Below are 17,784 nucleotides of genomic sequence, written 5' to 3'. Positions count from 1 at the left end.
TCATAGACATTCCACATGGAATATCTATATATTTAAATGTGTAAAGAAAGGAACAGTAGGATAGAGAGGGAGGCATGTACACACATGCACACCCCGCCCCCCGCCAACTGTTACACTGCAACCCTGTATAACTTCATGCCTGCCTAGCTTCCTAGGGTAGTTCATTACAGTTCACTGTTCCTGTCATAGGTCATACAGCTCTGCTGTATGTGGGATCCTGGGGCAAGTCACTTGGGAGGATTAAACTGAATAATGTATGTCAGATCCTCAGGACCATGACAAGGATGTGTAATAACCTCTGTCAGCAAGGGTTAGCTGTGCTTGACATGATAAGAGTTCCAGAAATGACCAAGCCACAGTTCTACCCCAAAGCACAGAATATTAGAGTTGGAGTGAAACTTGGACATTATCTACTCCCATGTTTTAAAATCCTTTTAAATCTCAGAAGCCCAGTATATGAAAAAGATGAAATCAAGTTGCTCTGAACAAAGCTGAGTGTGGGAACAAGAAGGGCTGGGCACTCCTGGACTATATAGAGGCAGGAATATGAGGTCTCTATGAAGCAGTCTGAATGCCATGGATGTGGTGTCTTATCCCGGCCTCTCCACTTTACAGATAAAGACACTAAGCTCCAGAGGTCGAGGGCTTGCCTTCAGTCACAGAGCTGGCAGAGGCAGGGCTGGAACGGACTCAGGTATCTGGTTCCTCAGAAAGAACGTGCTCTGCATCCATAATGACTGCAGCTGTGTGGACAACGTGTGCGCGCAGACGGAATGTGGCTGAGAAAAGCACTGCTGGACAGGTGCACACAAAATATGGCGGGGGGAGTGGTGGGGCCGGAGCGGGGGCAGGTCTGTTCCCTGAAGAGACAGCTTCTAGGTTTAGCTTTGGAAGATGAGGGAGGGCAGGTGGGCACCCAGAATAAAAGAAGCGCAAGGGTTCTAAGGAGGAAAACCTTAAGGCAAGTTTTTGGAAAAGGGTGACAATAGAAAGATTAATTTATCGGAAGTCCACAAATAGTCAGGAAACAGGAAAACAGGTTGGCAGGCAGACTCTGGGTGCCAAATCGGAGTGGCAAAGGGCTGCGAAGCTGGAAGCCTGCAGAGCTGCCTTGACAGGGAAAGACCTGGCCTGATGGTGGCTTCTCAGTATACTTCATGAAAACAAATTCATGATAAAGTAAGATACACATCAAGAATAAGAAAAAATCAGCATTGATTACATTAAAAGGGAGTACTCATTTGTTCTTACTTAGAACTACCCTGTGTGCATTATTCAAAAAGATCTTTTCCTCGGTACCACCTTGGGTATTTCCTCACTCAAGAAAACGCTTCTTTGGAGTTCTTCCCATTTGGTTGGTTCTCTAAAGAAAAAAAGAGGTCCAAGAAAACATCCAAGAAAAGACAAGAAACCTGAAGGTCCGGTGAGTGCCCTCGTTTCCACACGCGTGTTCTGATCTAACCTAAGGTGATGGGTTTCCTCTCACAGACTAGGGCTTGCCTGCTGGTGTCTTGGTGTTCAGGGCATCTGGTCAAGGGCCTCATTTCCCTGATGTCACTAAGGAAAGCGCTCAAATATGGGGAACACCAACACAGTAACCAGTAGGACAGTTGGCAAGGCACTCAGTGACATTTTAAAGATATTTGCTCACAGACCACTGAACCACAAAGGACAGTTTCCCTGTCAGTTTGTCAGCTACTGGGGGTTTAATTCATAGAAACCAATGACGGCAAGCCTAGAGAGGCCACCATCCAAGGGGGAGTATAACTATGAAGCCTTGTTTGTTTCCTTCGAACAGTGACTGTATGTTCTTCTTGGTGGTATTTGGCATTTCTTAGCTAGGGATCAGTAGAGCTGGCAACTCAAAACTTCTAAGAATTACTATCTGTTTACCACAATCTCCATATTCAAAGAATTAGTAGCATGTTTTATTTTTTAAATGTGCGTTTTCTTTTTATGACTTTGCCGTCACTTGGAAAACCCCATAACTTTCAAACCACACCGACAATAGTTCTGACCAGGACTACAAGGCAACGGACAGATACCTGGAGAGTTAACGTTTGTGAGTCTATTTTGCCATGAAGTTAAAAATCAGTTGGTATCATCCATCTGTCCATCCCTCCCTCCATCTCATCCTAATCTTCAAGCTGGGTAGTTGTCTACTGACCAAATTCATAGCAATGTTTTTTAGTATTAAAATATAACTCAAGGGCTTTCCTGGTGGCGCAGTGGTTAAGAATCCGCCTACCAATGCAGGGGACACAGGTTCGAGCCCTGGTCTGGGAAAATCCCACATTCCGTGGAGCAACTAAGCCTGTGCGCCACAACTACTGAGCCTGCGAGCCACAACTACTGAGCCTGCGTGCCACAACTACTGAGCCTGCGTGCCACAAGTACTGAAGCCCACGCGCCTAGAGCCCGTGCTCTGCCACAGAGAAGCCATCGCAATGAGAAGCCTGCGCACGCAGCAACAAAGACCCAACACAGCCAAAAATAAAATAAATAAATTTATATATATATATAGTAAAGATGGATCACCCATTGATGAAGAGTTAAAGGAGGAAGATAAAAGATCCAACAACTCTTATCTACTTTCGTAGAACACTACTGAAGGTCAGTGTGGCAATTATTAAACCCAGAAAATAATGACAGATGGTATTTAAACTCTCTGGCTCTTTGTCAACCATCTGCCCTAAGATTCTTTTTCCTGAGTTCATATTTGCTAGGTATCACATTTTAGAATAAAAGGCATGCAGTTCTTTACAATATCACAGAAATTGGTCAGCCTTTCCACTATAGGAAAGGCTAGAAATCAAAGCTATTAGATGTGTGGTTTGCTTCTTGACCTCCCTAAAATATTGTTGCTGCTACGTTGTAATAATGCATGAAACATTCTAGAAAAAAATATGGTACCTAATAAAACCACAGCCAGGGTAGAAACATGGCAGAGTGGGAAAATCAAAGGTTAGAGAGTCAGGTAGACTTAGGTTCAAATTTGGCTCTGCCATTTAAGAGCTGTATGCCTATGGACAAGTTATTTATACTCCTTGTGGAAGGCTTTGGTTTATCATCTAGAAACAGGAAAACAGTCCTCAGAATGTGGGTTTAGTGAGATAATAGATGTGAAATGCCCGGCCCTGGGTCTGTCACATGACAGACAACTGTTAACTCCCTTTGCTTCTTTTTTTCTCCCTAGATTAGGGAGGATGGTGAGCCCTGCTGATGCATAAATGGTTATTCCTCAATGTTCTTATATAAACAACTAGGATACGACCTCTGGAGAAGGTTAATCCTGACTTCTAGTCTTCCACTGAGAAATCTCTTTCTTCTGTGGAGACAAGCTTCTCATTATACCCATTCATAGAAACCTACACTTCACAGCATTTACCCCAGCTCTGGTTAATTGACTAATTGCAAATGCAATGCCTCTCTTCTGCACTAGGGTGTAAATTATCCCTCTAGAAAAGGACCTTGCATATAGTAGCCACTCAGTAAAGTTATCTGTAGAATGAATGAAACATCTGTTTCCAACATGTGACACACACCTGGGTGATATGGGAGATGATTTCAGGGGCTGAACATGGACTAAATTGTTTAATTTTAAGGGTTATGTATGAATTTTAGTGTATGTTAGACAAATAACTGGTTAATCAATTCTGTGATTTTATATATTTTTGCTTAAGATGAGGCTAAATAAAAAGTTAATTAATTTAAGATAGTAAAGAAATTAAGTAAGTATAGTTATCATGAATATGGCAAAAACCATGAACGTGTTAAAAAAGATGACACAATTTGGGAATACTGCCATAGCAACAAGGAGGAACCCTGAGTGGACACGTACCAGGACTCCCTGATTTAGGGTCAGCCTAAGGCAATGAGGGAGTCTGCTTCGAGAATCCACGGCTTGTGAGTTCTCAGCTGGACACTGCAACAGGTGGGTCAGCACTGAATCAGGAGTTAAGCTGGAAGCAGGTGAAGCCGGTGGCTGGACCCCTGAACTCAGCTGGCATAAGTGAGAAGGCTTCACATTCAGATATCTGGGTGTTATCATAGGAAATACCAAACGTGAACTGAGCAGGAACAAGGGTCAGATCCCATGGTTGTTTTCAAGGTCACATCCCAACCGGCAGGAACTACCTAAGAGACAGAGCACCCGCCCCAGGAAGGGTGGCAGGCCCAGATGGATCCATTGTCCTTCAGCCTTAAAGGCACACGGCCTGGATTCTGATATTGCTTCCCGCTCCCGGCAATTATTTCTCAATTTACTATCTCCGTGCAAAGCTCCAAGAGAGGGGTACTTTCTTTTGTGCACATTTGAAGAGCCAATGGGTCTCTACCCAACATCTCACTTTCCCAGAAAAGTGAAGCAGACTTGCTGCTGTTGTCAAAGGAGTCTCTCTCTGAGTCTCCAATACTGAGTCTCCCTTCTGAGACCCAATGCTGGCCTGAAGAGATGGGTATTCCTGTCATCCTGGATTGGAACATAGAATGGACTTTACCCTGGAAAAAAAATGTTGTCAATAGAAAATAGGTTTTGATAAATAATGTTCTGTATATGTTCCAGGTTATACAGGATTCTCTGCAAGCTAGACTGGGACCAGATTACCAACTATACTACCACTTCCGTGGGAGAATGTTTTAATGCTATAAAATGAAAATTTGGGCTGCAATTGTTCCATAAGTGCTGACTACCTATACTTAAAAATAAAGTACATCCCTTACTAGAGAACACTTTAACACTACATATCTTAAATTTCATCTTTCTTTTAACATCTTCCAGAAGAAGATTGTTTTTATTGTCAATGATGGCTGGTATTCAAGTTTTGTACTATTGAAAAATAACTGATCATTCTTCCCCCATAACAAAAGAAGGACCCAATCTTTACATTTGAGGACAATCCTAGGCGCATCAAAGTAATTCCAATAAATACTTCTCTAATCAACTCTCAGCTGCACCAATTTATTCATAGGATGAACTGAAATGACTGTCCCAACTCCCACACTGCAATATTGACAGTAAATTATTCCTGGTTCTGACAATAAGCCTTTAACCCCAAATTTTCCACACTTGCCTGATGAAAAGAATTACATGATACACGTTTAAAAACAAGAATGCCAGGACTTACCTGGTGGCGCAGTGGTTAAAGAATCCGCCTGCCAATGCAGGGGACACGAGTTCGAGCCCTGGTCCAGGAAGATCCCACATGCCGCGGAGCAATTAAGCCCGTGCGCCACAATTACTGAGCCTGTGCTCTAGAGCCCTCGAGCCACAACTACTGAGCCCGCATGCCACACTACTGAAGCCTGTGTGCCTGGAGCCGTGCTCCACAACAAGAGAGGCCACCGCAGTGAGAAGCCTGCGCACCACAATGAAGAGTAGTCCCTGCTCGCCGCAACTAGAGAGAACCCGTGTGCAGCAACGAAGACTCAATGCAGCCAAATAAATAAATAAATAAAATATTTTTAAAAATGTTAAAAAAAACCAAAACAAACAAGAACGTCAGGCCTCAGTCCAATAATGAATCAGAATTTCAAGAGAGAGGTCTGGGAGTTGCACATTTAACGACTGACCATTCCTGCTGATTCTCTCATCCAAACTCAGTGGTTCTTACCCTGGAGGATGAATTAGGATCACCTGGAGGGCTTGTGAAAACAAAGGTTGCTGGGCCCCAGCCCAAGCGCTTCTGATCTAGTCGGTCTGGGGTGAGGCCCAAGAATTTGCACTTCCAAAAAAGGTCACCTTTTTGGATACTGCTGGTCCAAGAACCACACTTCCAAAACCACTTATTTAGCCTATTTGGCAAACATTGCAGCTGAATTCAATATATTTTTTTTTTCTTCCCTCCTTGGTAGAAAAATACCACCAGAGTCACAAGACTTCCTCTGGAGTAATACCCCTCATACTTTTTAGCTGTTTGATGTTAGACAAATAAATTTACCACTGCATCTCAGTTATCTCTTATCGTGAGGAATAAAAAGGTAACACAAGGAAAAGAGGTTTGGTCGTCCTGTAATTGGCACACAATAGGCCTGCATTAAACATCTGTGTACTTTGATCACCTTGCCATGATCCCCCTCTGTGAGCTACAGATGAATCTGCTGAGGTCTAGAATAGTTCCCCAAATTTGTTACATGCACAGAACTTCATTTGGTTAAAACAAACAAACAAAGAGACAGACAAGCAAGAAATGGCCGACCACCTCTTTTTCTTGTGAGCTAGCGCGTAACTACGTTTTGAATATAACATGTCCAGTGGGAAAATATTCAACTTCCCAACTCACATTTTCCCATGGAAATAAAAATAGAAGACAAAGAGAGATTAGATTATGATTAGGCTCTCTGTTTAATTTTGACCAGGCTGAATTTAGTACCCAGGTCTGGATTATTTTCCTGGCAGATCTTTATTATATTGTTTGGCTATTTCTTATGACCTGAAAATCAAACAAATGAACCACAGACTTTCAGACTCAGAGGGGCCCTGGAGGTCATCTAGCCCACCCACCCATTCTAGGAATGCCACTGAAAACATCTACAGTGTGTAGTGGTCCAGTCTCTTCTTGGACACCCATTGAGAAAGCACTATTTTCATGAACCCTGATCTTCTCTTCAGATAACTCTAATCATTAGATTTCTTTTTTGCCTTTGAGCAAAAATCTTTATTTCTGTAATTTTAATATCTTTGGTTCTGCTCTCTATAGTGCCTGAATATGTCTAACCTCTCCTCTTCATGACAGCATTTAAAGTATTCTGAAATGGCGCAGACATCTTTCTTGCCTGTGCCTTTTCAGTCTAAACATTTTGTTTTTTCGACCCACCATCAAAATTTCCATATACTTAACAGCCCTGGTCCTCTTCTTGTGGAAAAGTCCACCTTGAGGATGTTTCCTCACACAAAAAAACCATAACGTGCTTCATGTTTGCCACATCCTCTCATCGCCAACAAAAACAAAATAAATTGTATGAACACTGGAGTGTTCCCTTCCAAACAGTTTCCAAGAGCCGGAAGCTACAACCACACCCAACTACATTGTAAGGACTGAGAAGGCAGTTTCAGGACATGCTTGGAAGTGGGAGCCGCAGGCAGGTGGAGCTGGATACCATGTTCCTACTTGAAACAGGGATGCTAGGCTGCCACTTAAATTATCCAAGACCCGAAACGTTTCTTTCCAAGGGAGACAGAGTGAAACAAAAGGTATTTCTTACTTTCTACGAAACATTTCTGCAAATATGCAACCAACACTCCAGAGGTCCACAGGGGTGGCGTAGCTGGACTGAAGCAAGACTTCTGGAGCTCTGTACCACAGCGTGACGACCTGCAACGGCAAACGGAGTGGAGAGTTACTGAGGGGGACGGTTGTTTGCTTGACTCCTCACCCTGGGTGGTTTAATGCCAAGACTCAGCTCGGAAAGAACTCCTCAAATCACATGGGGGACACAGACAGAAGCAATAAGTAACCAGGACTCATCACTGACAGGCCAGGAAATTACATCACCCCCACCACCTGGGTTCTCACCTCGGACTCTGGGTGTCTTATTAGTATGATAAAATAACTGAGTTTCAGAAAGCAAAAGCAAAGACTTAAACAAACCCTTACCTTAAAACAATTCTTTCTTTCTTAAGGGGCTTTAAAAAACAATACATGGAAAACAGATGATGGCAACGATTGCAGCTCAATTCCCACGTCAGCAATTTGGGGAAATTGGAAGATTATTCCAGTGGCTGCTGGATGGTGACCTTGAAGTCTACAAAGCACCCGAACAAGTCAAAACTACTCTTATCGTGAGACTGTGGGGAATCAAAATAAAGCCCCCTTCAATGCCACTCTTTCCAGAAAACAAAACATGAAGAAGAACTTGAGAGAGAATGTATAACCCAATTGTTTATACCATGTGTAAAAAGTCATCCAGAGGAAGAGATTCCAATATGGGAAGAACCCCATTTAATACTGAGCACTGTATAATAATAGATAAAACAAACACAACCATATCATTAAGGCTCCACATTTGTAAGAGTATATAGGGGTTCAAATGCCTCTTTTTTGTGGGGAGCAGAAATTCTATGGATGTCTGAAATGAAGGTATATAAAGGAATTCAATACATAAATCTATTACATAAGCATTTTATATTATTCAGATTCCTTTTATCATTACTTATTGTCTTACTTAAATGGTACTTTCACTGATGTCTAAATTTCCTGAAATTCTGTTTATGTACTTTGATGCTATAGTACTTAGTGCCTAAAGACTGCAGTAGCAATTCTCAAAAAAAAATGGTTGCCATCAATTTCCTTCTTTCCTTATATGCACACTCCTCTCATCAAGGATTGGAGTTTAGTTCACTTTCCATTGAATCTGAGTTGGACTTAGTGACTTGCTTGACCAACAGAATATGGTGGAAGTAACATCTGAGACTACCAAAGCTATAGGTCATAGGAAGTCTGGTTGCCTGGGCCTTTTTGAATGCTTGCTCTTGAGATGCTTCCTCTTGGAACCCAGCTGCTATGCAATGAGAAGCCCACAAAGATGTTCCAATTGACAGCCCCAGCTGAGCTCTCAGCTGAAAGGCCATGTGAGTTAGCCATTTTGGACATTCCATCCTGACTGGTCCCCCAGGTGACTGTGCCCCTGCCAATGTCACATGGAGCAGAAGAACTGCCCAGTTGAGTCCAGTCAACTCACAGGATTGTGAGTGATCATAAAGTACCTCCATATCCTTCCCGCACGAGACCACACTACTGGCTCTCAACCCTGACTATACATCAGAATCATCCATGGGGCTTTTAGAAAAACACATGTGTCTGGGCCCTTATCTTGCCCCTAACTGAATTAGATCTCCATGGGTGGGTCCACTGAAATTCTTCTTCTTCTTTTCTTCTTCTTCTTCTTTTTTTTTTGTTTAAACTTCTTTAGGTAACCCTAACCCTTGGCTAGGTTTGAGAACCACTCAATTATACAAACTTATCCTCCAGTTCCTGCCTCCATGCTTTTGTTGACACTGTTCTAGTTTGGGAAGCTCTACTTTCTCCTTCACAGGCTGAAATTCTGCTTACCCTACAAAGCTCAGTTTTGACATCATCACCTCCCTGAACCAACTGCCACCTAAAAATCATACTTTGTAAAGTAGTTCATAATATGGGTCCTTCCAGAGGGCATGGACCCCATTTCATCCATCATTATTCCTGTAAATGCCCATCATAATACTGCGCACATAACAACTGTGTTTTAACAAATACCAAATTGATGATTTTAAGGCAATCATTCCTAGAAGATAAGTGGGCAAAATTCAACTACCAGTCAACCCCCCAAAAGAAGATACTCACTACTTTTGTTAAGAAGAGTGTCCAATTCTGGGCGCTAGTTTTTAGTTAAATAATTTATTTCTGCTTTACCAATATTTCTAGCTGGTGGAACATTTCCCTATTTCTCTAATACACTGTATACCAAAGTGCAGGGGCAAACTGTCCATAAAGTTCCACTCCAGTGGTTTACAGACATACACAGATATTGTGAGATCACATACTTATCTTCTCACTTCAGTTCGAAATAAAGTCTAACATCATATGAGATGAAAAGTTTAATCCAAATACAGCATTATTTTAAGCTGTTCTAAAGAGTCTGTGATTTCTGATTGATTACCCTTTCTAAAACACTTTAGGTAGCACTATCTTCATTTTCAGTACTTTAATCAGTGATACTTATGATAATCAAATAAATGATTAGACAACAAAAATAATAAGAAAAATATTGATATATTAAAGAAGTTTCCTTCTATTCCTTTTAAAATTTAGTGACCACTCAAAATTGGTAACAGATTTTTATCAAATTTTTTTTTTTTTTTTTTTTGCGGTACGCGGGCCTCTCACTGTTGTGGCCTCTCCCGCTGCGGAGCACAGGCTCCGGACGCGCAGGCCCAGCGGCCATGGCCCATGGGCCCAGCTGCTCCGCGGCATACGGGATCCTCTCGGACCGGGGCACGAATCCACCTCCCCTGCATTGGCAGGCGGACTCTCAACCACTGCGCCACCAGGGAAGCCCCTCAAATGCTTTTTAAAATGTCTATTAATAATGACCATTTGATCACTCTTTTATTCTATTAATGATATATTAATTACATTAATAGATTTCCCAATATTGTACCACCCTTCCCTTCTTGGAATAAATCATTCCTAATCATGGTTTATTATTCTTTTACTAGATCTTTGGATTCTATTTGTCAATGTTTATTTTAGGACATAAACTTATACTGATGAATGAGACTGATCTATAGTTTTTTTGTGTGTAATTTTTCAGGTTTGTATTAAGGATATGCAAACTTTCCATCCTTTTCTATATTCTGGAATATTATAAATGACATAATAATCAGTCCTTTGAAAGGACTCATAAAACCATCTGGATCTGGATCTTTTCTAGCATTATGTCTTTAACAATCTCGTGAATTTCTTATTGGTAGTTAGTCTGTTCAGGTTTCAACTACTTTTTGAGTCAATTCTGGTAATAATAAGGAATTTCCCAATGAAACTCTTTAATCTAGATTTTAAAATGTATTGGCTTAAATTTGTACACAGTATTTCTTGTAATTATTTTAATCTCATCTATTTTCTTGGTTTTCTGAGAAAGAAAAAATATTTCTCTTTCTATCAATCAGGTTTGTCAGGAGTTTAGCTATATTATTTATTTAAAAGAAACTGACTTCAAGATTTATTTCTATTTTGGGAGGATTGTTTTATTTAATAATTTGTTGACGTCTACTTTTATCTTTTTAAATCCCCCCTCTTAGTTTCTTTGTTTTTTTTTTTTTTTTTTAGTTTCTTTGTTTTTTAAAATTTATTTCTGAGTTGAAACTTGGGTAATTTATTATTTTAGTTTTGGTTAGTGATAGAACATTTAGTTATATATTATTAAATAAACTGTCCTCATTTTTGTTCAGCTTTAAATAATATGTAATTTACCTTTAATTTTCTCTTTAATCCAAGAATAAACTAATTTGAAGAATTATTTAGAAAAGAGTTTTAAAATTTCCATATGATCAGATTATTTACACTTAACTGTTAGCTGCTGTATTTCTAGTCTTATTTCATCATAGCTAGAGAATGTAACCTGTAGAATTTTTTTTTTTTTTAAAGAAGATTTATTTATTATTTATTTTATTTTTGGCTGCATTGAGTCTTAGTTGCGGCATGAGGGATCTTCATTGAGGCATGCGGGCTCTTCGTTGTGGTGCACGGGCTTCTCTCTAGTCATGACATGTGGTTTTCTCTAGAAAAACCTTCATTGAGGCATGCGGGCTCTTCATTGTGGTGCATGGGCTTCTCTCTAGTCGTGGCGTGCAGGCTCCAGGGCGAGTGGGCTCTGTAGTTTGCAGCACGCAGGCTCTCTAGCTGAGGCGTGCAAGCTCAGTAGTTGTGGCGCTCGGGCTTAGTTGCCCAGCAGCATGTGGGATCTTAGTTCCCTGACCAGGGATCGAACCCAGCGTCCCCTGCGTTGCAAGGTGGATTCTTTACCACTGGACCAACAGGGAAGTCCCTAGAATTTCTTTTCTTTATGACTATGCACATAACTGGCTTTTGTTCTGTAGGGTGTAAGGAGAATACTCTCTTTTAAGAGTAAAGTTCTTTATTAAACAGAGTTTGTCTCATACAGATCCTTACTTATATTTTTCTACACTTTATTTGTCAAACTTTGAAAGAGAATTGAGTTTGTGTTTTCCTTCCCCCAGAATCTCCTTGTACTTCTAAGGGTTTCTGCCTTATACACATTGGCCTTATGTTTTAGAAAATAAAATTTATTACAAAAAATATTATTCAGATAATAAAAATTTAGATGATGGTAGACATAAGATACAAAGTAAATACACAAATGCTAGTAAATCAGTTACAAAACATAATGGAAAAAAGGATCCCATTCATATAGTAACAAAAAAAATGTGAAACACTGAGGAATTAAAAAACAGCAAGATCTATATAAATAAAATGATATACTATTATTGAAGAACATAAAATAAAATCTAAATAAATGGTGAGACAGACCATGACTAAGATGGGAAAAAGCCATATCATAAAGATAATCATTATTCCTGTATTAACACAAAAATTTAAGACAAACCAGTGATTTTGGGGAGTAAGTTAACTTTGACAATCAGGTGCCTCTGGCAGAGTAACACTTAAGAAGAGCCAAAAATAGTTTGAGAAATAAGGATGAAGGGGATTTGTCCTCTGTCACCAAAATATAATCTAAGATACAGCAAATAAAATAGTAGGTGCTAACAGATTAAAAAAAAAAAAAGAATAGGGGGCTTCCCTGGTGGCGCAGTGGTTGTGAGTCCGCCTGCTGATGCAGGGGACATGGGTTCGTGCCCCGGTTCGGGAGGATCCCACATGCCACGGAGCGGCTGGGCCCGTGAGCCATGGCCGCTGGGCCTGCGCGTCTGGAGACTGTGCTCCGCAACGGGAGAGGCCGCAGCAGTGAGAGGCCTGCATACCACACACACAAAAAAAGAATAAAGTCCAGCAAGATAATGAGATACTGGTTTACAAGGTGATATTTACAAGATATTTATAAAATATTCTTATAGGTGGTCTCTCTTTCACCTTAGAGAGAAAATGCACTAGAATATGTGAAAGCAAGACAACTGGCCACCCATTTGGAAGAAAATAAGTTTGATCACTAGTTTATACCATGTATAAGAAGAAACTGTATAGATGCAAGATCTAAATGTAAGGAGAGCTAGAAAAATGTATTCGAAGAAAACATAAGAGGACCTTGGGATGTGGAGGCCTTTTCAGCATCACGGGAAATCTAGAAGCTTGAGATGAAAAGATTTATAGATCCAGCTATTTAAAACTGAAATCCTGGACTTCCCTGGTGGCACAGTGGTTAAGAATCCACCTGCCAATGCAGGGGACACGGGTTCGAGCCCTGGTCTGGGAAGATCCCACATGTTGCGGAGCAACCAAGCTGGTGCACCACAACTACTAAGCCTGCGCTCTAGAGCCCGCGAGTCACAACTAGTGAAGTCTGCATGCCTAGAGCCCGAGCTCCGCAACAAGAGAAGCCACCACAATAAGAAGCCCGCGCACCTCCACTCGCCGCAACTAGAGAAAGCCTGCGGGCAGCAACGAAGACCCAACACAGCCAAAAATAAATAAGTAAATAAATATATTTAAAAAAACAAAAACAAAAAACCCAGAAATTTTCTTCACCAAACACTGTAAATACAGTAAAGGAAAGGATAAATGACAACCTGGGAGAAAACATCTAAAACAAATTACATCAATAAAACAATACAACAGAAAAATGGATAAAAAAATATGAAAAGACAATTCAAAAGAAGAAAAAACTATCAAAGATACTCAATCTCATAAAAAGAAAGGAAGAAAAGAAAGGAAGGAGAGAAGGAAAGAAAGGAAGGAAGGAAGAAAGGAAGAAAGCCATCACAATAAGAGGGTATCATTTTTGCCTGATGGGCAGAAAGGACAGAATGACACTATTCAGTCATGGTATGGGAACCTGTAAGTTTTATTTTATTTATTTATAATTTTTATTTTACATTGGAGTATAGTTCATTCACAATGCCGTGTTAGTTTCAAGTGTACAGCAAAGTGATTCAGTTATACATATACATGTATCTACTCTTTTTCAAATTCTTTTCCCATTTAGGTTATTACAGAATATTTAGCGGTGTTCCCTGTGCTATACAGTAGGTCTCTGTTGGTTATCTATTTTATTTTTTTTAACTTTTAAAAAATTTATTTAATTTATTTATTTTTCATCTGCGTTGGGTCTTCGTTGCTGCATGCAGGTTTTCTCTAGTTGCAGCTCGAACCCGTGTCCCCTGCATTGGCAGGCAGATTCTTAACCACTGCGCCACCAGGGAAGCCCCTGGTTACCTATTTTAAATACAGCAGTGTGTACACGTCAATCCCAAGCTCCCAATCTATCCCTTCCCCCCACCTTCCCCCTGGTAACCATAAATTCATGGGAACCCTGTATGTTTTAAATTGCAAATTGGCACAATCTTTTTAGAGGACAGTCTGGTGGTATCTATGAAATTAACAGTCCCCATGTCTCTGAAGCAGAGTTCCATTCATGGGAATTTATCCTATAGAAATATTCAGACTAGTATACAAAGAGGTATTCACAAGAATGTTTACTCCACAGTAATTCCCAATAGGGGAATATTATTCAGCCATCAAAAAAGATGAGCTAGTTCTCATCCTGCTCATTGCTGCTCACATAAAAAGATGTCCATGATTCACTGTTAAGTGAATAGAGAAGTTCTGGAGCAGTACAAAATATTTTCCAATTGTTATTAACAGATTACGTGTCGGTGTAAATATAATAATCATTTATGCATACAAAAATGTCTGCCAGGATTCTATACATAGACATCAAGCTTTAAGTGGACAGTTGTCGTGGAAACATGGCAGTGTGGGAGGTGGCAAGTGGAAAGGAAAGGAGGGGCTGGACGACAATTTCAGAGGCACAAGATCAGTCAGCTGCTGTCCGTAAGCACATTTTATAGCTGAGAAAACAATTTCAGAGAGGTTGGGTAATTTAGCCAGGGTCATGGAGCTGACACGTTGGAAGAGCTGGGATTCTCCCTGGGACTGATTTCAACCTTGTGCTCCTTCCTCAACATCCAACCTGGCACCTTTCATTCAGTATTCCAAACATCCACAAATCAACAGGCAAACATACAGGTTGTAATTAAAGAACCAACAGAAAAAGAATTTAAATTTACTTTGAAATATTTTAACGTGAACTTTTAAAAGAGATTACAAATCTCAAAAATGCAACTATCCTTTGGGGTTAAATGATTTCCTTAAAAAAAGGTTTAAGAAAAAGGTTTCTATAACTTCAAAACTTACTTCTGAACCACCACAGTGCTCTGTATGGTGTGACATGTATTCATCAAATTCCCATTTGATAACTTCAATGAAAGTTAAGATTTAAAAATCTCTTTGGTATCCCTAAGAGTTTTGCTTGGTTTATGTGTAAATCATTGTAACAAGGTGAGAGGAATTAGATTCATTTATTAGGTTTATGTTTATACTCTATTTGAACTATCAGCGTTTGTCTAAAGAGAAATCTTTTTTTGGTTTAACCCTTGTAGAATTCAATGTGCTTCAATTCCAAAGTAAGTATGAATTGTACATTTCTAGTTAATTCTCCAAGAAAATAACCTCAACACTGCCTAGAGCCTACATTTAAAATAACGTATTACTGCCTTTTGCAGTATACATAAATCTAATAGTTGTTCCCTATGTATATAATATTATCTCATGTATCAAGAGCTTCCCCAGTTTTAACTTGCTAATTTATGTGGCTGGTCCATTCTCTCTAACCCAGAGTCCCTCAATCCTTACTTTAAGTCACTGTAATTTAAAATATCTCAAATAATGACAATTTCTGTAATTTCCAAGTTTTTGAGAACAAATTTCCCGCACAGTAAAATATAAATTGTTTCCTTAGGAACTATTATAGTTCTGTACCTCTAAAAACTTCTGATGGAAGACTGCCTAACTTAAAATCAGTTAAGTCACAGGTAAGAAGATTTATTAGTTTTTAATTGGAGGTTTTATAAGAATAGGCAAAACTGATAAAAATGTTTCAGGGTTTTAGTGCATGAAGTAATATGCAACATTTTCAACAATGTAATCAATTAACTTCTACTTACATGTTCTCTAAGTTTAATAATTCTACATATCCTTAAACACAAAATGTAACTGTCAAAAGATGTTGAAGGAAACAATGAATACAATGTATAAAGATCAACACTTAGAAATCTATGACAAAGGTGGCTTCTAATGGTAACAACGCAGTTGTCTACTAAGCAAAGTTAACAATAGGAGCTATGGACAGAGTTTGGTGGTTGGAGCCAGCTGGAACCAAAGCAAATACTATGTTTATTACAATCATTACATGTATTAACAGCCTCTAGAGGTGCTGAATGGATTTGGCAACAGGAGGGGGAGCGGAAGATGGGGGAGTTCAAGGATATTTACACAAGTGGACATATCTGTTTAAACTGCTTTGATCTCTATTCACATTTTTTTTTGAAACAGTTCAATAACAGTATAAGATAAAGTAGAGCCAAGGCCAACTCTGACTCAAAATACATGTCAGAGTAAAGCATTCTTACTTAATATTAGATTTTACAGTCTTTTATTCATGTACCCTTTCACCAAGATCCTGAAAACCTTAGTAGATGTTATCTGAGTCATCCTTATTCTATGGCTACATGCTTAAAGAGCAGAAAAGCATGGTATGCACATTGTGCTGGCTATCTTTCTTTTGCCTCTCTGGATGGGCCCAGTGCTCACAGGTGGATCTGTATCTACCATTTGCCCCCAGCTTCCTACTGGGTTTGGCCAATGGGAAGCCTAGGCAGGAGTCTGGAGAGAAGGAGAAGAGTGAGGCTGAGTCTTTAACACCTTGATTTCCTCCCAGCAAGGTTGTCCAGAGCTGGCAGTGCTGCCATCACAAAGTCAAATGTCCATCCCGGGCAGCCCACTCTACCCAACTCCAGGAGCTGCACCCTATCTTCGCTTCAAGCCTGGGAATGGTAACAGTCTGATGCAACTAAGACTCAAGTTAGTACCATTCGCTGGGCTTCCCCTGAATCCACTTCTTTGTAAATCGTGTCTCTGTAAAAAACCTTCCCTGAAGTGTCTTATTTTGAGTGTGCCATCTATTTCCTGTTGGGACCCTGACTAACACATCCAGTTTGCAGATGAAGAAACGAGTGTGGGTGGCGACTTTTTCTCAGCTTTCACATCTGTCAAAGAGGACATTTAGACTGGATACTCTATAAGGTGATTTCTGTTAGCATTCTAAGAGGCCCTAAATGATGTGGCAATGGTAGTGAAGATTTTAAAAATGCATATACTGTACAGAACCAAGACATCCTTGCCTGACCTTTGGTTTAGTGACTACTTATGGGGGGGGACCAGTGTGGTGATTCTTCTTCTGGGGCTGACTTCAACAAGTCTCAAATGTAAACTTCTGTAATGATTTCTGAGAAATATGGAATAACTCAGGATTTTTATGTTGTCAAAGTGAAGGCTTTCTAAGCTGTTCTCTAAGCTGTTTATTTGCTTCACACCAGTATAAAACTCTCTAGTACGTTCCTTCCCTCCAGAAGACTTCTATGCTTTTGCAAAGTGAAAATCAAAACTGGTGGTGGTAATGGGCTTCCCTGGTGGTGCAGTGGTTAAGAATCTGCCTGCCAATGCAGGGGACACAGGTTCGAGCCCTGGTCCAGGAATATCCCACATGCCGCGGAGCAACTAAGCCCGCGAGCCACAACTACTGAGCCCGCAACTACTGAAGCCCACGTGCCTAGAGCCCGTGCTCCACAGCAAGAGAAGCCACCAACAATGAGAAGCCCACACAATGCAACAAAGAGTAGCCCCTGCTCGCTGCAACTAGAGAAAGCCCATGTGCAGCAACGAACACCCAATGCAGCCAAAAATAAATTAAGAAAAAAAAAAATTGTGGTAATTTCACTGACTTTTCCTAAAGGGTCTCAAAATTCAATTCTTTAAAATCAGACATTTAAATTAAGATATCACAAACAATCAGAATTTTAATTCTTCCCAGCACAGTCTTGTCATTATAAGCCAGTTAAATGGGAACTATTAAAAGGGTTAAATACCAATAAAAGTTAACACACAAAGTACTTGGCAACAAATAATAATGGAGTCACCTCAACTGGATGCATTTTCTGACCTAAAGGCCAGAAAAAGATGTTTTGATACATGACAAAAAATGGCCGAAGTCTAC

The 17,784-nt window shown here is 40.1% G+C and overlaps 1 protein-coding gene across 3 annotated transcripts in view; it reads right to left on the bottom strand.

Moving 5' to 3' along the window:
* Positions 1-17,784, bottom strand: part of CDK6 (cyclin dependent kinase 6) — a 232,631-nt gene that overhangs the window by 65,461 nt on the left and 149,386 nt on the right. For all 3 annotated transcript variants that reach the window (XM_060020528.1, XM_060020529.1, XM_060020527.1), the window contains exon 5: positions 7,204-7,313. In XM_060020528.1, the coding sequence (XP_059876511.1) occupies positions 7,204-7,313 (110 nt within the window). The remainder of the gene's footprint in view (positions 1-7,203; positions 7,314-17,784) is intronic.

The sequence above is a fragment of the Delphinus delphis genome, chromosome 9 (genome assembly GCF_949987515.2).
Source record: "Delphinus delphis chromosome 9, mDelDel1.2, whole genome shotgun sequence".
NCBI lineage: Eukaryota > Metazoa > Chordata > Mammalia > Artiodactyla > Delphinidae > Delphinus > Delphinus delphis.
Note: the sequence above shows the minus strand (reverse complement) of the source record. Positions and strands in the feature narration are given on the sequence as shown.